The sequence below is a fragment of the Chiloscyllium punctatum genome, chromosome 32, assembly GCF_047496795.1.
Source record: "Chiloscyllium punctatum isolate Juve2018m chromosome 32, sChiPun1.3, whole genome shotgun sequence".
Taxonomy (NCBI): Eukaryota; Metazoa; Chordata; class Chondrichthyes; order Orectolobiformes; family Hemiscylliidae; genus Chiloscyllium; species Chiloscyllium punctatum.
Genome location: NC_092770.1, coordinates 39,735,787 through 39,756,566, shown reverse-complemented (window position 1 = coordinate 39,756,566; position 20,780 = coordinate 39,735,787). Strand labels below are relative to the sequence as shown.

At 41.5% G+C, this 20,780-nt stretch overlaps 1 protein-coding gene across 1 annotated transcript in view; it reads left to right on the top strand.

Moving 5' to 3' along the window:
- The first annotated feature begins 44 nt into the window (after nt 1-44).
- The window catches only part of lrp6 (low density lipoprotein receptor-related protein 6), a 192,974-nt gene continuing 172,238 nt past the window's right edge, over nt 45-20,780 (top strand). The window contains exons 1-2 of the mRNA XM_072552131.1: nt 45-263; nt 4,556-4,949. Coding sequence (XP_072408232.1) covers nt 209-263; nt 4,556-4,949 — 449 coding nt within the window. The 5' untranslated portion in view covers nt 45-208. The remainder of the gene's footprint in view (nt 264-4,555; nt 4,950-20,780) is intronic.

Below are 20,780 nucleotides of genomic sequence, written 5' to 3'. Positions count from 1 at the left end.
AAAGAAAAAGAGGGAGGGTGTTAGTGGCGGAGGGAGAGGAGGCGTGTGCTTGCGCAGACGGTGAGCGGAGATAGAGAGGAGCGCGGTCACGGAACCATGGCTGGCGAGCCAGATACTTTGTAGCGCTGCTTGAACTCACTGGAATCGTAACTATGCGTTTCAATGTGGCGCCACGTTGAGCTCTCTTGGATTGCCTAGAAGGGGGAAAATGGGTACCGCGCTGAGGAATTTGCTGTTGTGCAGCGTTTGCTCTTTGATAAGGGGTGAGTAAAAGTTAAAAGATTGATTGATTGCCTCCCCCCCCCCCCCCCCCCGGTTTTTTTCCAGAGTCTGAGTGAGAATGGTCTTGCATGTTACTGTGAGGGGCCCCTCGAGGGGGCTGCCCGGGGGGGTAGGTTTCTACAGACCGAGAGGGAGAGAGAAGGGAGAGGAAAGGGCTTTCTTTGCCCCGCGTTTACCATTTATGTTGGAAGGCAAATTGTTCATTTGTAAACTCCAATGTCGTTTCATGCTTTTAGCTGCTGGAATCTTTCTGTATGTATGTGTGAGAGAGAGAGAGTCGGTGGTGAGGTGCAATGAAAGCCGCGATCTCTCTCTCTCTCTCTCCCTCTCTCTCTTTCTCACACACTCAGGAGTGCTACCACTTTGTGCGGGGGAAATGCTTGGCCAAACAGCGCGGGGTGCTGAAAGGGGAGGAACGGATCTGCTGGAACTTTTTCTGCAACGCTTTATGCATCTGCTTACCATATTTTGGTTATTTATGAAGCACTGAAGGCCGATCGAAGTGTTTCAGAACAAACGGACCGATCCGACCTTCCCACTCGCGATGTTAATTCATTTATGGAAGTACTTTAGTTTATTTAGGAAGAGACTGCTTGTAAGGGCAAATAAACGAATATCCGCAGGGCACACAAGTTGCTGGAAATATGACTTAGTTTTACAACTTTTTTTGAGAAATCTTTAACGCACTCGATTTTATTTCTAATTTTTAATTTTGTTGGTCAGGGAAACGAGTTTTTTCTTAAAAATTAAAAAATACATTTCCGACCTCTGTCCATGGCCACAGTCAAATTTCAAATTTAATTGTTTCAGTAAGTAATAGTTTTTTTACAGCTCTGTGTTCGTTGAAATGCTAACGAGCATATGTCAGTTTCAGACAAATGCAACAGGTAGTCCTGTAAAACATACATGATTTAAGTCACTGTCGATAAAGACAGAAACGGTATCTTTCAGGGGATGACAAATACTTCAGTGTGTAATTCGCGCAGCCTTGTATCTGGTTACTACCCATACCACAGGCAAATTTCTTTATTAATCTTACAATTCCAAATTTCATATGTTCACATTCAACATTACAACTGAGGATTCCTGGCAGGTGGGTATGAGTAAATTTGCAATTAGATTAATGGAATTAATCTTTTTGGGAGATGAAAGAACTTTCACTATTTTTAGAAAAAGGTATTTTTAACACAAATCTTGCCTACATTATCTCTCAAATAAATGAGGCTTTAAATATTTTGTCATAAACAAAAACAGAAATTGGTGGATAATCTCAACCAATCTGGCAGCACCTGTGGAGAGAAATCAGTTGACATTCCATGTTCTTCTTCAGACCTTTCTGTTTTTGGTTCTGAATTTCCAGCATCTGAAGTTGTATGAAATATTTTGTATAAACTTCAAAATAAATTCACTGCAGTACATGCAATCATAGGAGAAATTGCTAAGAGCTGAATATGAAACAGTGTACAAGTTTGTGTGCCTGATTTTAACTGCAGGCATATGAATAATAACAGATGTTTACAATCCAAATGGTTAATGGGTAAAATTCCCCTCATCTTTATCTATACAATTTGTTTTATGTGGAAGTTGTTAATGCACTGAATCACCTGATCTAAAAATTGACTCCATGTTTTTTTTTGGTGTTACTTGTGTAAAAACAGTGTTATTTTTCTAATTGTGCAGTTGCTTTTATTTAAATGTAATGGGGAATCTGGTGAAGCACTGATTTTATTGCCTATTGTATTACTTGCAATCATTCTGGGGTGGCAGTTTGAAATGTACCATATCTTTGATAGCTTATTTCCATTAAAATCACTTAAAGTAATTTAGTTTGAGTTGGGTACGTCACAATAAAGATATTGGGCAGTCTGTGGTTACATTGCAGCAATTTTTCAAATTGAATACTCGCACCAGGTGTCCATGATGTTTATAATTCAATTTATCTAGAGTAAGACAGTAATCTTAAGTATTCACTCATTCTTGAATTGTAATTTTGTATTTTGTAACCATAATCCTGTAATGTTGCACTGAAATGCAATGTTTGCTGCCTTGGAATATATTAAGTCTGAAATTTTATTTTCAGTAATGATTAAAAAAAATTACACCAGTGACTGCATTTACATCCTGCTTTGTTGCTTGCTGACAGCTATTGTCTTCAAGTGAAATAATACATGTACAAAAGGTTAGAAATTATGCATTCACAAAACTTTCCAAGGAAGGCATTTTGGTCACTCTTGATACTATATACATTTTTATATGCACTGTAATCAACTTTGTGTTAAAATTAAATTTCACTTGGTGCTTTTCGGTAACGATTCAAGATTTCCTGCAGTACTGAAACATTGAAAATAACAGGACTGTTCCAATTCAACTCAATTAATTAAGGTTGTGGTGCAATGGGGCAGGGAATGTAAAGTCTGAAGCGCTATTTAGGTTAATTAACTAGAACTGTGACTTATTGGAACTGATGTCTATCTCATTCTGTTATTTCAATCAAATCCATCCTTTGTATTCAGATATTTTTTAGCATTTTGGAATATCATGTTTAGAACCATGAAAGTCGATTTTTCAAACTGCTACCTGTACAAATATACTGAAAGTTTGGAAAATCTTTGACTAATCTTTTATTTTTAGCAAGAATTATCCAGTTTGCATTTGTGCAGTAGCATCAGTGCTCATCCAATCACTGGATTCATTTTGACAGTTTAACAATTTTGTAAGACATAATTTGCAGTTTAAAAACAAGATTGCAGAAAGAAAAGTTAAGTGCTAACTTTATCTTTACTATAGGATGTGTGTGATTCCAGAATCCATCATTAAGGATGAGGTTTCTAAATTCTTGGAAGAGCAGGGTCGGATTAGAACAAGTCAACATGGATTTAGTAAGGGGAGGTCGTGCCTGACAAACCTGTTGGAATTCTTTTGAAGAGATGACAAGTAGGTTAGACCAGGGAAACCCAGTGGATGTGGTCTATCTAGACTTCCAAAGGCCTTTGATAAGGTGCCACATGGGAGGCTGCTGAGTAAGGTGAGGGTCCATGGTGTTTGAGGTGAGCTACTGGCATGGATTGAGGATTGGCTGTCTGACAGAAGGCAGAGAGTTGGTATAAAAGGTTCTTTTTCAGAATGGCAGCCGGTGATGAGCGGTGTCCCACAGGGTTCAGTGTTGGGGCTGCACCTGTTCACATTATATATTAATGATCTGGATGAAGGGACTGGGGACACTCTAGTGAAGTTTGCCAATGATACAAAGATGGGTGGACAGACAGGTAGTACTGAGGAAGTGGGGAGGCTGCAGAAGGATCTAGACAGTTTGGGAAAGTGGTCCAGGAAATGGCTGATGGAATTCAATGTGAGCAAACGTGAGGTCTTGCACTTTTGGAAAAAAGAATACAAGCATGGACTACTTTCTAAACGGTGAGAAAGTTCATAAAGCCAAAGTACAGAGGGATCTGGGAGCGCTAGTCGAGGGTTCTCTAAAGGTAAACATGCAGGTTGAGTCCATGATTAAGAAAGTGAATGCAATGTTGTAATTTATCTCAAGAGGGTTGGAATATAAAAGCACTGTTGTGCTACTGAGACTTTATAAAGATCTGGTTAGGCCCCATTTGGAGTACTGTGTCCAGTTTTGGTCCCCACACCTCAGGAAGGACATACTGGCACTGGATCGTGTCCAGCAGGGATTCACACAGATGATCCCTGGAATGGTAGGTCTAACATACGAGGAACGGCTGAGGATCCTGGGATTGTGCTCATTGGAGTTTAGAAGATTAAGGGGAGATCTAATAGAAACTTACAAGATAATACATGGCTTGGAGAGGGTGGACGCTAGGAAATTGTTTCTGTTAGGCGGGGAAACTAGGACCCGTGGACACAGCCTTAGAATTAGAGGGGGTAAATTCAGAACAGAAGTGCGGAGACATTTCTTCAGCCACAGAGTGGTGGGCCTGTGGAATTCATTGCCATAGAGTGCTAATGAATTTAGCGTCTTCATGTCTTCAAGGCAGAGATTGATAAATTCTTGATGTCACAAGGAATTAAGGGCTATGGGGAGAATGTGGGTAAGTGGAGTTGAAATGCCTATCAGCCATGATTGAATGGCAGAGTGGATTCGATGGGCTGAATGGCCTTACTTCCGCTCCTATGTCTTATGGTCTTATTATGAAATGAATCATTTGCTTTTTGAAGTAACTTCTTTTGTTTTACAGCTATTTTGCAAATCACATGCTTTCTTTTGCTTAACTGACAGTGTCTTTTATTTCTTTTATGAATACAGGTGCACCACTTCTGTTGTTTGCAAATCGACGAGATTTGAGGTTGGTAGATGCTGCTGGTGGCAAGACTAATGCCACAGTTGTTGTTGCTGGTTTAGAAGATGCAGCTGCGGTGGATTTTATATTTGCAGATGATCTTGTATACTGGACTGATGTGAGTGAAGAAGCAATCAAACTGATATTTCTAAACCAGACAGGGAACTCCCAGAATGTAGTTATATCTGGACTTGTATCACCGGATGGTCTGGCTTGTGATTGGCTGGGGAAAAAGTTGTATTGGACAGACTCTGAAACTAATCGGATTGAAGTTGCTAATTTAGATGGATCATTGCGGAAGGTATTATTTTGGCAAGATCTCGACCAACCCAGGGCAATCACGTTGGACCCAGCAAGGGGGTGAGTGCAATGTACTTTAGTACTCAGTCTACACAGTCATATATTTAGTGAATTTTGATTTGAAGCCCTTTGTGGAAAGGGACATCTTGTCTGTGTTGCTGCTTCTAAATTGTGCTTTGGTTTTGAAAGTAAAAATGGTTTTTACTCTTTCCCAAAGATATTCCTCATTTAAAAATTTCATACGACAACTTTTAAATGCCTCATTAAGACAGAGGGCAAAACGAGTATGTTTTGTAACTAAAAATGGCATCGCTTTTGAAAACAAATGTATGCACGCATAGAACATAGAACATAGAAGAATACAGCGCAGTACAGGCCCTTCGGCCCTCGATGTTGCGCCGATCAAAGCCCACCTAACCTACACTAACCCACTATCCTCTATATACCTATCCAATGCCCGCTTAAATACCCATAAAGAGGGAGAGTCCACCACTGCTACTGGCAGGGCATTCCATGAACTTACGACTTGCTGAGTGAAGAACCTACCCCTAACATCAGTCCTATATCTACCCCCCCTTAATTTAAAGCTATGCCCCCTTGTAATAGCTGACTCCATACGTGGAAAAAGGTTCTCACTGTCAACCCTATCTAACCCCCTAATCATCTTGTACACCTCTATCAAGTCACCCCAAAACCTTCTTTTCTCCAATGAAAACAACCCCAAGTGCCTCAGCCTTTCCTCATAGGATCTTCCTACCATACCAGGCAACATCCTGGTAAACTTCCTCTGCACCCGTTCCAGTGCCTCCACATCCTTCCTATAGTATGGCGACCAAAACTGCACACAATATTCCAGATGCGGCCGCACCAGAGTCTTATACAACTGCAGCATGACCTCAGGACTCCGGAACTCAATTCCTCTACCAATAAAAGCCAGTACGCCATATGCCTTCTTCACTGCACTATTTACCTGGGTGGCAACTTTCAGAGATCTGTGTACATGGACACCAAGATCCCTCTGCTCATCTGCACTACCAAGTATCTGACCATTAGCCCAGTACCCCATCTTTTTGTTACTCTTACCAAAGTGAATCACCTCACACTTAGCTACATTGAACTCCATTTGCCACCTTTCTGCCCAGCTCTGCAGCTTCTCTATATCCCGCTGTAACCTGCCACATCCTTCCTCACTGTCTACAACTCCTTCGACTTTCGTATCATCCGCAAACTTGCTCACCCAATCTTCTAACCCTTCCTCCATGTCATTTATAAAAATGACAAACAGCAATGGTCCCAAAACAGATCCTTGCGGAACACCGCTAGTAACTGCACTCCAAGATGAACCTTTGCCATCAACTACTACCCTCTGTCTTCTTCCAGCCAGCCAATTGCTAATCCAAACCTCCAACTCACCCTCAATGCCATATCTCTGTATTTTCTGCAGTAGCCTACCATGGGGGACCTTATCAAACGCCTTACTAATATCCATATATACCACATCTACTGCTTTCCCCTCATCTACCTCCTTAGTCACCTTCTCAAAGAATTCAATAAGGTTTGTGAGGCACGACCTGCCCTTCACAAAACCATGCTGACTATCCTTGATCACATTATTCTTATCCAGATGTGCATAAATCCTATCCCTTACAATTCTCTCGAAGACTTTGCCCACAACAGAAGTGAGACTCACTGGCCTATAGTTACTCGGATTATCCCTACTCCCCTTCTTGAACAAGGGAACCACGTTTGCTAGCCTCCAGTCCTCTGGCACTACTCCTGTAGACAAAGAGGACACAAAAATCAAGGCCAATGGCTCTGCAATCTCCTCCCTTGCTTCCCAGAGAATCCTAGGATAAATGCCATCAGGCCCAGGGGACTTATCTATTTTCACCCTTGCCAGAATTTCCAACACCTCTTCTCTACATATCTCAAAGCCATCCATTCTACTTATTCATGCCTCAGTATTCATATCGACAACAATGTCCTGTTCCTGAGTGAATACTGACGAAAAGTATTCATTCAGTGCCTCCCCAATCTCTTCAGCCTCCACACACAACTTCCCATTACTATCCTTGATTGGACCTATTCCTACCCTAGTCATTCTTTTATTCCTAACATACCTATAGAAAGCCTTAGGGTTTTCCCTAATCCTACCAACTAAGGACCTTTCATGTCCCCTCCTTGCTGCTCTTAGCTCTCTCTTCAGGTCCTTCCGGGCTACCTTATAACTCTCAATCGCTCCTATTGAACCTTCACGCCTCATCTTTACATAGGCCGCCCTCTTCCATTTAACAAGGGATTCCAATTCCTTATTAAACTACGGCTCCCTCACACGACCCTTTTCTCCCTGCCTGATAGGTACGTACTTATCAAGGACACTCAATAGTTGCTCCTTGAACAAGTTCCACATATCAATTACGCTCTTGCCTTGGAATCTACTTTTCCAATCCACACATCCTAAGTCATGCCTCACCGCATCATAATTTCCCTGCCCCCAGCTATAACTCTTGCCCTGTAGTACACACTTATCCCTCTCCATCACTAGAGTAAAAATCACCGAATTGTGGTCACTGTCCCCAAAGTGCTCACCTACCTCTAGTTCTAATACCTGGCCTGGTTCGTTACCTAGAACCAAATCCAGTATGGCCTCACCTCTTGTTGGCTTATCTACATATTGTGTCAGGAAACTCTCCTGCACACATTGGACAAACACTGACCCATCTAACGAACTTGAGCTATAGCTTTCCCAATCAATATCAGGAAAGTTAAAGTCTCCCATAACAATCACCCTATTACTGTCACTCTTCTCCTGAATCATCTTCGCAATCCTTTCTTCAACGATTCTAGGACTATTAGGAGGCTTGTAAAAGACTCCTAACAGGGTGACCTCACCTCTCCTATTCCTAACCTCAACCCAAACTACCTCAGATGGCAAATCTTCGTCCATCTTCCTTTCCACCGCTGTAATACTATCTTTGACAAGCAAAGCCACACTCCTCCCCGCCCCCCCCCCCCCCCCCCACTCTTTTACCCCCACCTCTGACCCTACTAAAACATTTAAACCCTGGAACCTGCAACAGCCAATCCTGTCCTTGATCTAGCCATGTCTCCGTAATAGCCACAACATCGAAGTCCTGGACTACGCATACTGGACAGAATATAAGAAAATGTTTTTAAAAAACTCTTACTTGGAGCAAATTTCTCCAACTCTTAAAGTTAATGGTCTTGTTACAGTTGCAGCAGTGGGGAACTATACTGTGCATAACTGTAGGGTTAGGGTCGAGAAATGTTTGACAATAATGCAATTGATTAAGAGATTTGCAAGATGGCCTACTTTAACTCAAACCAAAGTACATGTGACATTGCCATCTTCTTTCTTGACAGGAAAGAGGTGCAGTATTTGCTACGTAGAAAAATACAGCTGACTGACTGTTCACCAAATTCTTGTAGCACAATGCTATGTGAGGGGTATAGAAGAGACTTAAATAGTCTAAAATTAAAAGTTGGATACCACTACTAACTTTACTGCTGCCAAACAAATGGACAACAATGTAGTATTAATAAATCCTAGTCTGAGCCTCCCATTACGCTTTGTAGCTCAACTGAAAATACTTTGGAGGCAGAACATTTTTAACTCTTGCTCAGCATAAAATCACAGAATGTTTTTGAAATTTTTTTTGTAGGATGGGGGCAAAAAGGCCAATAAAGCACTAGTAATTTAATTACATAAGTTATTGTTTCCTTGCCCATGAACATTACGTACTTTTCAGTGCAGGTCAACAAAACCAGATAACCGTGGCATTTATTTCGATGATTTCAAAAGTCTGATTTCTCCTGTTCTTTTGGTGCAATCACTTTAATCAATTTAAACAATTACTTGACTGAGTTTATTCAAAGCTGGTGGCTATGCAGTAATATGTTGTCATGGATTTAAACATCACACCCATCCATAATTTATTGAGGTTTACTAACACATTCTAGTCATCTGCAATGAACTGGTCGACTCTTCTGTGACAGGATATTAATGGTCAAGAGTTACAATTATCAAGTGGAATTAACATCTCAAATTTATTTGAGACAGTTCCAAGAGACTGAAATAATGTCATCCTGTGAATTCCCTGCAGCCTGCCTGGCACTTGCTCCCTGACCACCCTGTTTACATTAATTTTTAGATTAGAGTGGTGCTGGAAAAGCACAGCAGGTCAGGCAGTATCCAAGGAGAAGGAAAATTGACATTTTGGGCAAAAGCCCTTCATCACCCTGTTTGCAGCCCCTGTCACTTGTTTGCTTACTTTTTCATCCCCTGGCATGTAGAGTTTGAAAGAGTGGTGAACAGGAAGGTAGATATCAATTGGATATTTTAAACTCTGCATATTTCCAAATACTACTTCTCCCCAGTTTACTTTTATGTATACTGTGGGAGACCATTTATCTTAATGGTGAATTGGTGTATTTATTCATGATTAGTAATATTTTAAAAACCTAAGCAAATCCGTGGGTTGAATAAATGTCACTACAACTTTGCAATCTACCTCAGCTTTCATTTTCCCTTCCCTGGATTCCATTTCTTATTTTACTATTACACTCTCTTCCCTAGTTTCCAAATGTAAAGCTTGTTCTGCTGCAACACAAGTTTTTTTTCAATGCAAATTGGCTACAATGTGACTAAAGAATTTAGACCATTGTTTGTAGAATGCAAACATTCCTTATCTGTATTGGCTATACTATGATTCTAGTCCCACTGGTTTAAATGGTGCTGCTGTAACCATTTTTCTTGCTATACCATGCTATAGCGTGATTTTCCTTTAACGTGGGAATGCATGGCAACAGAGCTATCGTGTTATATCAGAACAGATTGCAGTTACCTTTTTCAAAATTCCCTTTAATATACTGGGAAAATATATCTTTTAGACCTTCACTCTCCAGTTCACAGCAGTTAACCTGCCTCCAGATTTACAGACGCTTAACGTCTGCATTAATATGTTTGACGTGAAGATATTATTTAGACATTTTCCTTAGTCTCCATAGCAGTAGTAAGTAGAAAAGAACAGTCAATAAGCTGAAAAGATAAAATTTGCTTTTTTCACATTTTTGATCAACTCAAAAGGCAAATCACCTCCTTTCTGTATTGAGCTTGTCAAACTGAGACAAAAGATCCTTGTCTGGTCTTAAGCCATTTTTCTTCTGTCGAGTAACTAAAATACAATGTAAAAGCTAACAAATACCCCTCAGTCTAGTGGCTGTGGTTCTGAACTTGAAACCTAGAGGTCACGAGTGCAAATGCCACCATGGGAAACTTAAAATTGAATTCAGTAAATCTGTTAATTTATGGCCTAGCATTATCCGTCTCTCTGACCTGGAATCTGTATATTTTTCATATTTATGGTAACATTTTACAAATATTTGGTTTTCTTTACAAATTATGAATTGTGAATTAATACACTAGATCACCATTAAGATAAATTGTCTGTCACAAGAAAGAGAAAGTGGGAGACAAAGGTAAACTGGGGATAAGTAATGTATGGAAATATGCACAGTATAAAATATCCAATTGATAGCCACGCAATAATCTTTGCACCATTATTCAGAGATCTGGCTAAGAATGCAAAGGTTTTTACAAATTTCCAAGGAATTAGATTACATTACAGTGTGGAAACGGGCCCTTCGGCCCAACAAGTCCACACCGACCCGCCGAAGCGTAACCCACCCATACCTCTCCATTTACCCCTTATTTAACACTACGGGCAATTTAGCATGGCCAATTCATCTGACCTGCACATCTTTGGATTGTGGGAGGAAACCAGGGCGCCCGGAGGAAACCCATGCAGACACGGGGAGAACGTGCAAACTCCACACAGTCAGTTGCCTGAAGTGGGAATTGAACCTGGGTCTCTGGCACTGTGAGGCAGCAGTGCTAACCACTGTGCTACCGTGCTGTCCACCAATGGAATGTTCTTCCATTACCAATATATTCAGTGCCTTTTGAGATCTTGCTCTTAACAATGTTGGTGCCACATATCTAGATGCTAACTTAATTTTGTTACATGCATCAGTATTAATTCTGCTCATGGGTAGAAAAGTTAGAAAATATTGATTTCAGGTTGAAGTTTAATAAGAAACAATGTTTCATTTTGGATATATTAAAGAAGAATTGGCTAAAAGTCATATTAATTTGTTTTGAAATGTTCTTCATTAACTTGAATTTTATTTTGAGATGTCTGTGGTTACATTGCTACCCTTTGCTTAACTTCTAAGCACTCTCTTTTTATGCAAGTCTAAAGAAATTGGCATGTCATTTTTAATGTATGAAGAGTTTTTTTTAAAAGGTATAATTTTTATGACTTATCTTTTCCTTATAATGGTTGCAGCAAATTAAAATAACGGTATGGATCATCTTGCTGTGAAACGAGGCCAAGATCTATGAGCAGTTCAGAGTATCTAGGTTTGTGTTGTGTGCAGCTCCTTGCCTGTCAGCTTTCACAGTGAGAAGTTGATATTTCAGTAAATGCTGACTCTTATTGCATTTGCTGAGGGTTGGTCTTGGATGGTTGCTGTCATCCGAAATAGAAGCAATAACACTCGTGAGGCTATTTCATTTGTTAGTCTTGTGGGTATGCACTTCATGTTGACCAAATCATAGAGGACTAATGAGGCTAAAGCTATGTAAGGATAGAACGTTCAATTCATGGTTTCTGGTTGGTGGTTCCCGAGTGTTTATTTTTCTGTAGTGTCACTAAAACCTGTTTTCAAAATGCAAATAATCCACAAAATTGGAAAGTTAACCATGATTTACCATTTCTAAAATTGTATTGGTAGCAGGAGTGTATAAAATATTTTCTTGACTGTTACACTTCTATGCAAAGTGTGACCCTAAATATTCCCTTGAGTTTGCTGTTGGCTATATTGCATTTAAGTCAAATCACCTGAATGAGCTAATAAGCTTTCTGTTTAGATTCAAATTCATCTACCACCTGTAACAGTTCCTATTTCAGGGATAATTTAAATTTAAGAAGACAAAGTCTGCAAACCTAATACTAGTGCTATGCTGTGTGTGTGTGTGTGTGTGTGTGTGTGTGTGTGTGTGTGTGTGTGTGTGTGTGTGTGTGTGTGTGTGTGTGTGTGTGTGTGTGTGTGTGTGTGTGTGTGTGTGTAAGTCAGGCAATCAATAAATTTCTAGATAATAAAAACATCAAGGGCTGTGGGGATGGTCTAGGAAAATCACGTTGAGATGAAAGATCAGCCATGATCTGATTGAATGGTAGAGCTGGCTTGAGGGGTGAAATGGCCTTCCAAATCCTTTGTTCCCATAAATAGTTTTGAAGTTCAAATGAATATGATATGAAAACATTGTGTATTGCATTTGACTGAACTTCTGGTAATATCCCTCCCACAGGAGTTAATAATTGTTTAAAACTTCAATTTATAAATACTTTATGATAGCTTTGCATAAATCAGATATTCCCATTTGTTGCATAGTCTACATATAACAGTTAAAGGAATATAATTTCCTTAAAGGAAATAGTATGCTTTATTTAGTCAACCACCAAATGTTGTTCACTCACAACACTTTGAATTTAAAAACATTTGTAAGGTTCTTTTTCCCCTCCAGTTCATACAATCTTGGAGGACGTGAAAGCCAAGTGCAATGCTCCACATTGACTGCTTGAGATCAGCTGATTCAGCATTAAAAGGGCATTGAGCCTGAGAACTCAAATTCTAATTCTGCCACATTTGAGATCAATTTATAATCATCTCTATCCTCTCTGACCCACTTTGGCTGCTTGTCTTCTAAACAGTAAATGTAAAATCTGTAGCTTGGTCTTTGAATCTCTTCCTGGGTGAACTTTCCCTGTCTCCCTCCTATTCTCTCCTGCATTGTGTAAAGCCCTGAATCTGGCCTTTTACTCTATCAGTGGTCGTACAACTTATTCTGCGCCAAGGTTCCATCTCTTAATTCTGCACTGAACCTCTCCGCTGCGAGCTCTACTTTAAAAGCTTTCTAAAATCAATGTTGTTTTTTCAAAGTTTTTGGTCACTTCTTTCTGACCTATGCTAGACATCATCCCCTCTATCTCGTTCTCTGTTTCTGCTATATAGCACTGGGTTTTTGCCTTGTCCATGAGGGATTAAATAAATGCAAGTTCTCTCTGATCTGGATCTATTTAGAAGTTCAGTGTACACATGCTGAACAAAACTGTTAAGAAAAGTGAAAGAAAAATACACATGCACGCCCCAAATAACTGAAGAAGCAAGTAGAAAAGCATTTTATTTACACAGCTGTTGGAACAGTTAGCGACTTGCTCATGAACGTATGTGCACACAGTGAGGTAAGCATGCAGGACATCTGAATCACTGGAATCAGTCTTGCTCCTATTATCGGTGGTCCATGAGGCATATCTTACTTATATAGTCAATGTTTATTAAAACTGTTTAGTTATCTCTCCTCTTACTTTTGTCTTAAAGTAGTTTTTTTTTAAAAAAAGGTTTTAGTCTATCCATTTTTTCCCTTGTACATGGTGATGTACTACTAAATGAACAGTAACAAATAAATCAGTACTCCAAGTCATGCAAAATTGTGCTCAATAAAATATGCAAGCAGATGGTCAAAAATGCTGGATTTATATATAAAAGGATGACTTTTAAAATATTTATATGATCACCCAAATAATATTTTGCTTACTACTAAAAAAAATCCCTGTTTTAGGAGTGATTTCTGTGTATTGCTCCCTCTTTGTTACATTACTGCAAGTGTGAGTCTTTGTGGGATAGACTCTGATGCTGCACACTTGAGTGTGCAGTGCACATAATAAACAGCTTGTGGTTTGCTCTGCTGTATTAGTAGCCTTATTCCAGGATTAGGATTATTTATCCACATATTTTGTGCTAAGGTACTATCAATTTTCTCTTATTTCCCCCTAGATATGTATGTAATAGCTGATGGATGTAGAATCACACATTTGAACTTGGTCATGTTTTTGTGGATTATGTGGCAAGAAAGCATTAATTACTCAACCCTAGGTGCCTCAGTCAGTGGTGTATGGTAGAGTGAGAGATAAATGTAGACCAGATAAACTATTGTAGCAGATTCCTTGCCTGTTTTATGTTACTGCACCCATTGAGTTTGTAGCTAATTTTTCTTGTTAACCCACTGAGTATCCAACTTTTAAATTTCAATTTTGTTTTGCCATTTACTGACTCTAGCATTAAAACAATTTAGGTTACCAATTTAATGATCCTACAGCTTTCATTCCTGTACACCACAGATTCCGTGTCTTCTTATATCAACTTTGTAACTAAACCTAATTTGCCTTCTAAAGGTTTTTATTTGCAAGTTGAGGATTACATAATTCTCCTGCTTTTTAAAATTACTTGGAAGAGAAATTTAGCCATTTTGAATATACATTCAATCTTTATTTCAATGTACAACCATATTTTGGTTATTAGCCAGTGTCTGCCCATTCTTCTAGCCTGCTCATGTCCTCCTGTCATCTTGTCCATTCTCCATAATAATATATTCTCTCTGAGCTTGAAATTTTGATCACCACTCCTTTGAGAAATTCACAATTCTTCTGGACAATAGTTTTGTATTAAGTCTGGGGATCTAAATTTTAAAACAGCTAGAAATTGTCAACATTTTAATTCATCCTGCTTGTTGGCACAAGAATTAAATAAACTGCAAGTAACATTGATGCACTTGTACCCATTCATCCTAATATTTAAAAGCCTTCTTCTCTTTCTCTCTTTCCAAAGACAATAGGTCTTATTTCATTATAGTTCCACCAGTGTTTGTGAGGGAATAAAGGCATATGTTTATAGCTTTCCTTTAATGATCTCAGGATATCCAAAAGTGCTCAGTAGTTGTTTGCAACATTTTGGGGGTGTAGTCACTGTTGAACTTAGGAAATGTGACAGTCGGTTTCTGAACACTAAGATCCCACAAACAGCAATGTGATATTTTCCTTTAAGGTGTTTGTTCAATGATACATATTGGTCAGGACATTGAGAACAATTCCCCTGCTCCTTTTCAGAATAGTGCCATTGGATCTTTTGCATCTCTCTGGGAGGCAGGTATTATCTTGGTTTAATGTCTTGGCAAAACCTTCAACAATGCATTGTTTTCTTGGTATTGCACTGCCTGTTGGCATAGATTTCTATTTTCTAAAAGTTCCTGAAATGGAACTTCAGTCTATAATTTTGACTGACTCATGAGTGTGTGTATAAATGCTGAACCATGACTAATATTTGTTTTGGTGTTGTGCAACAGAGCTATTATGGTGTTATGGGCACATATGCAATCTTTTTCTCCTTGAACACGCTGATTCATCAATTATAAGATGCTTCACTAGTGTATTAGCTGATCGTCTGAATTTAGTAGATGGATAATCTTATGCTCCACAATATGCATGCTAGCCCTCTGTTGCTCAAGTGGCCATGCTTCCTACACTAGATTGAAGAGAATGTCAGAATCTTGTTTACTGATACTGGGAACTCTAAACTCCCTAGCTACTGACTCCATCCATTGTCAGATGCTGTCACTAATCTCTCAGGGAAGGAGCTCTGTCTTTACATAGTCTGACCTACATGTGACTCCAAATTCTCAGCAATGAGGTTGAATCTTAATAGGTCTCTGAAATGGCCTGGCAATTCGCTCAGTTGTATCAAAACCACAGCAAAGTCTGAAGAAAGGACTTAAACCAGATAGACTACCTGGCATTGACCGAGGCACTGGAAGTTACAATAGCAGATGCAGACCTGTCGACCCGGAAAAGTCCTCCTTGCCAATATATTATTGGCTGGGGGGAGGGGTGCTTTTGCCAAAGTTAGGAGAGCTGTCCTATTGACTAGTCGAGCAATAAATTTAAGTTATCTGTAAGGTATAGAAACATGGATAGGAGCAGGCTAAGCTATTTGACCCTCCAAATGTGTTCTACTATTCTGTATGGTCATGCTCATCAAGCTCAATTCCCGTGAAGTCTCGTGACATAAAGTTAAATATGGATGAAGAAACCTTCTGCTGAGGCAGCACCTCTCCCAATATTAATGAATTAGCATTGAACAGCAAAACAAGAAGCATTGAGGGTGGCAAGGACACAGCATTCTGAGCAGCTTCAGAGCATACCGCTGAACACTCTAAGGCCTAAAGCATGTAGCCTACCTAACTGGGTCTATGGCAGGTGGTGGGGGAACCAAGAAGCAGGAATAACATACATTACCAAGTCCTTGCCAGTGTACTTGTTGCATATACTTTGGTCTGTGACAGCTTCGATTAGAGTGACCTCTCCGTCCTGTATTCCTGCAATTATTGTCTTGAGTGGCATTATTACCAAGATAAACAGAGCAGATCTAGCAACTCCAGTCTGAGCATCAACTCATTTTCAGCTGTAAGACATCTTGCAGGAATTTTTCAGGGTGGTGTCCTTGGTCCAATCTCATTAGCTGCTGCATCAATGACTTCTGTCATAAGGTTAGAGAGGGGAATGTTTGCTGACATTTACACCATCGGCATTTGATATTTGTGGATCCGATGCATTTGTTGTGGAATCACAGCCCTGTCTATCGTGTGCTGCTTATGCTGTTTGGTATGTGCATACTCCTTTGTGGTAGCTTCATCAGGTTGACACCTCATTTTTTTTTTGTTTTGGAGAAAGTGAGGACTGCAGATGCTGGAGGGTCAGAGTCGAAAAAGGTAGTGCTGGAAAAACGCAGTAAATCAGGCAGCATCCGAGGAGCAGGAGAATCTATCTTTCGGGCAGAAGCTCTTCATCAAAGCTTATGCCCAAAACATTGACTTGCCTGCTCCTCAGATGCTGCCTGACCTACTGTGCTTTTCCAGCACCACAGTTTTTGACCTCCATTTTTTTGGGTATGCCTGTGCTGCTGCTGGTATCCCTTCATGCATTGCTTATTGAACCACTGTTGATCCCCTGGCTTGGTGATAATGGTAAGAGTGAGGGATATGCCAGGTTAAGAGTTTGAATACAGTTCCTGTTGATGGTCCACAGTGTCTTATGAATGTTCTCGAGTTGCTTGATCTGTCAGGAATCCATTCCATTTAGCACAGTAATAGTGCCGCGTCCTTCCTAACACACCCAGAAGGGTATCCTCAACACGAAGATGGGAATTTTTCTCCATAAGGCCAGTGAAAGGTCACTCCTATTAATTGCCATGGACAAATGCATCTGCAACAGCTTTTGTCTTTTTTTTGGTTCCCTCCTCACCTACCACGGATACATTCAAGCAGTTATACCCTTTTAGGACTTGACCATTTCAGTGAATAGTGGTGTTACCTCACTGTGGTAAAAACAATGACTGCAGATGCTGAAAACCAAATACTGGATTAGTGGTGCTGGAAGAGCACAGCAGTTCAGGCAGCATCCAACGAGCAGCGAAATCGACGTTTCGGGCAAAAGCCCTTCATCAGGAATAAAGGCAGTGAGCCTGAAGCACGGAGAGATAAGCTAGAGGAGGGTGGGGGTGGGGAGAGAGTAGCATAGAGTACAATGGGTGAGTGGGGGAGGAGATGAAGGTGATAGGTCAAGGAGGAGAGGGTGGAGTGGATAGGTGGAAAAGAAGATAGACAGGTTCGACAAGTCCGGACAAGTCAAGGAGAGTGTGCTGAGCTGGAAGTTTGAAACTAGGATGAGGTGGGGGAAGGGGAAATGAGGAAGCTGTTGAAGTCCACATTGATGCCCTGGGGTTGAAGTGTTCCAAGGCGGAAGATGAGGCGTTCTTCCTCCAGGCGTCTGGTGGTGAGGGAGCGGTGGTGAAGGAGGCCCAGGACCTTCATGTCCTCGGCAGAGTGGGAGGGGGAGTTGAAATGTTGGGCCACGGGGCGGTTTGGTTGATTGGTGCGGGTGTCTCGGAGATGTTCCCTAAAGTGCTCTGCTAGGAGGCGCCCGGTCTCCCCAATGTAGAGGAGACCACATCGGGAGCAACGGATACAATAAATGATATTGGTGGATGTGCAGGTGAAACTTTGATGGATGTGGAAGGCTCCTTTAGGGCCTTGGATAGAGGTGAGGGAGGAGGTGTGGGCACAGGTTTTACAGTTCCTGCGGTGGCAGGGGAAAGTGCCAGAATGGGAGGGTGGATCATAGGGGGGTGTGGACCTGACCAGGTAGTCACGGAGGGAACGGTCTTTGCGGAAGGCGGAAAGGGGTGGGGAGGGAAATATATCCCTGGTGGTGGGGTCTTTTTGGAGGTGGCGGAAATGTCGGTGGATGATTTGGTTGATGCGAAGGTTTGTAGGGTGGAAGGTGAGCACCAGGGGTGTTCTGTCCTTGTTACAGTTAGAGGGGTGGGGTCTGAGGGCGGAGGTGCGGGATGTGGACGAGATGCGTTGGAGGGCATCTTTAACCACGTGGGAAGGGAAATTGCGGTCTCTAAAGAAGGAGGCCATCTGGTGTGTCCATCTGGGAGCAGATATGGCGGAGGCGGAGAAATTTGGAATACGGGATGGCATTTTTGCAAGAGATAGGGTGGGAAGAGGTGTAATCCAGGTAGCTATGGGAGTTGGTGGGTTTGTAAAAAATGTCAGTGTCAAGTCGGTCATCACTAATGGAGATGGAGAGGTCCAGGAAGGGGAGCGAGGTGTCAGAGATAGTCCAGGTAAATTTAAGGTCAGGGTGGAATGTGTTGGTGAAGTTGATGAATTGCTCAACCTCCTCACGGGAGCACGAGGTGGCGCCAATGCAGTCATCAATGTAGCGGAGGAAGAGGTGGGGAGTGGTGCCGGTGTAATTACGGAAGATCAATTGCTCTACGTAGCCAACAAAGAGACAGGCATAGCTGGGGCCCATACGTGTGCCCATGGCTACGCCTTTGGTCTGGAGGAAGTGGGAGGATTCAAAGGAGAAATTGTTAAGGGTGAGGACCAGTTCGGCCAAACGAATGAGTGTGTCAGTGGAAGGGTACTGTTGGGGACGTCTGGAGAGGAAAAAACGGAGGGCTTGGAGGTCCTGGTCATGGCGAATGGAGGTGTAGAGGGATTGGATATCCATGGTGAAGATAAGGCGTTGGGGGCCGGGGAAACTGAAGCCTTGGAGGAGGTGGAGGGCGTGGGTGGTGTCTCAAACGTATGTGGGGAGTTCCTGGACTAGGGGGGATAGGACAGTGTCAAGGTAGGTAGAGATGAGTTCTGTGGGGCAGGAGCATGCTGAGACAATGGGTCGGCCAGGGTGGTCAGGCTTATGGATCTTGGGAAGGAGGTAGAACCGGGCAGTGCGGGGTTCCCGGACTATGAGGTTGGAAGCTGTGGGTGGGAGATCTCCTGAGGTGATGAGGTTCTGTATGGTCTGGGAGATGATGGTTTGGTGATGGGGGGTGGGGTCATGGTCGAGGGAGCAGTAGGAAGATGTGTCCTCGAGTTGGCGTTTGGCTTCAGCGGTGTAGAGGTCAGTGCGCCGGACTACCACTGCGCCCCCTTTTTCCGCTGGCTTGATGGTGAGGTTGGGATTGGAGCAGAGGGATTGGAGGGCTGCGCGTTGTGAGGGTGAGAGGTTGGAGTGGGGGAGGGGGGACGACACCTCCTCTAGCTTATCTCTCCATGCTTCAGGCTCACTGCCTTTATTGCTGATGAAGGGCTTTTGCCCGAAATGTCGATTTCGCTGCTCGTTGGATGCTGCCTGAACTGCTGTGCTCTTCCAGCACCACTAATCCAGTGTTACCTCACTGTTCATGGTGATAGACATTGAAATCCTGCACCTAGAGCAAATTCTGTGCCCTTGCCACCCACTGTGCTTTCTCCAAGTGGTGCTCAACATGGAGTACTGATTCATTGACTGGGGGAGAAGGGGAAATGGGAAGGTTGTGTAGGATGTAATTAGTAAGAAATTTCCTCAACCATGTCTGACCTGATGCCACTGGAATTCATGTGATGCTGAGTCAATGGTGGGGACTCCCTGGCACAATATGCTCCTGACTATACCACTGTTGGATTTGTCAAGTCACCAGAACAGGATGTTCTGAGAGATATTGCTGGTGCTGTCAAGGACGTCTGAGAGTTAAAATCCTGAGATGATGACTGTCAGATGGTTGCTTGACTAGCCTTAGAGGTGGCTGTCCCTAGTTTTTGGCACAAACTCCCAAACTGTTAGTAATGAGGATTTTGCTGGGTTAACAAGTGTTTTTGGTGTCTTGGTCACACCTAATTTGTTAGTTTTTTATATAGCACCTGAAGGAATCAAAACTAAATTTGATTCTTGTGTTTCTCCACATATATGCACATATTTGTTGTAGCCATTGCATACCAATATCAGATTCTGAAACCATACTTGAACCTTCAACACCATCCCTCCTTTCTCTAACCATCACTAACCTAACATTGCCAAAGCATTTTTAACTATCGTTAAATTATAACCACTAGCACCGACATCAAATAATTTAATGTGGGACCTTTTATACATTTTGATTCTGTATCAATTTCTGTTTTATTCAGTAAGCTATTTAAGAAGCTTATATACAATTGTTTGAATGCACAAAACTCTGCTTATAATCAGTGAATTTAGAGCATCAAATTATCCTCATTAATTATACCACTGTTTAGTCATGTCAGTTTTTCGTGGGGTTGGGTATCTGTGATGACATTCACCAGTGGTTGAAGAGGGTAAGTCTAACTCAACAGATGCAGAATATAGTCGGCATGACTCATTGATTAGTTGATAACTACTTGACTACTAATTTCTTACCATTGTTATGGAAAGGCATTTGCGATGGAGGTGGTCAGATATTTCACAAACATTTGTTGAATTGCTTTATTGGAATTACTGAGAGTAGGGAAGGTGTTTGAAAAACTCTTATTAATGTCTGTGCATTGTCAGTAGTTTACATTGGAAACAGCTTAATATTGGGGAGGGGTCAACATTTGTTCTGCAGTGGACACATTTTCATCCA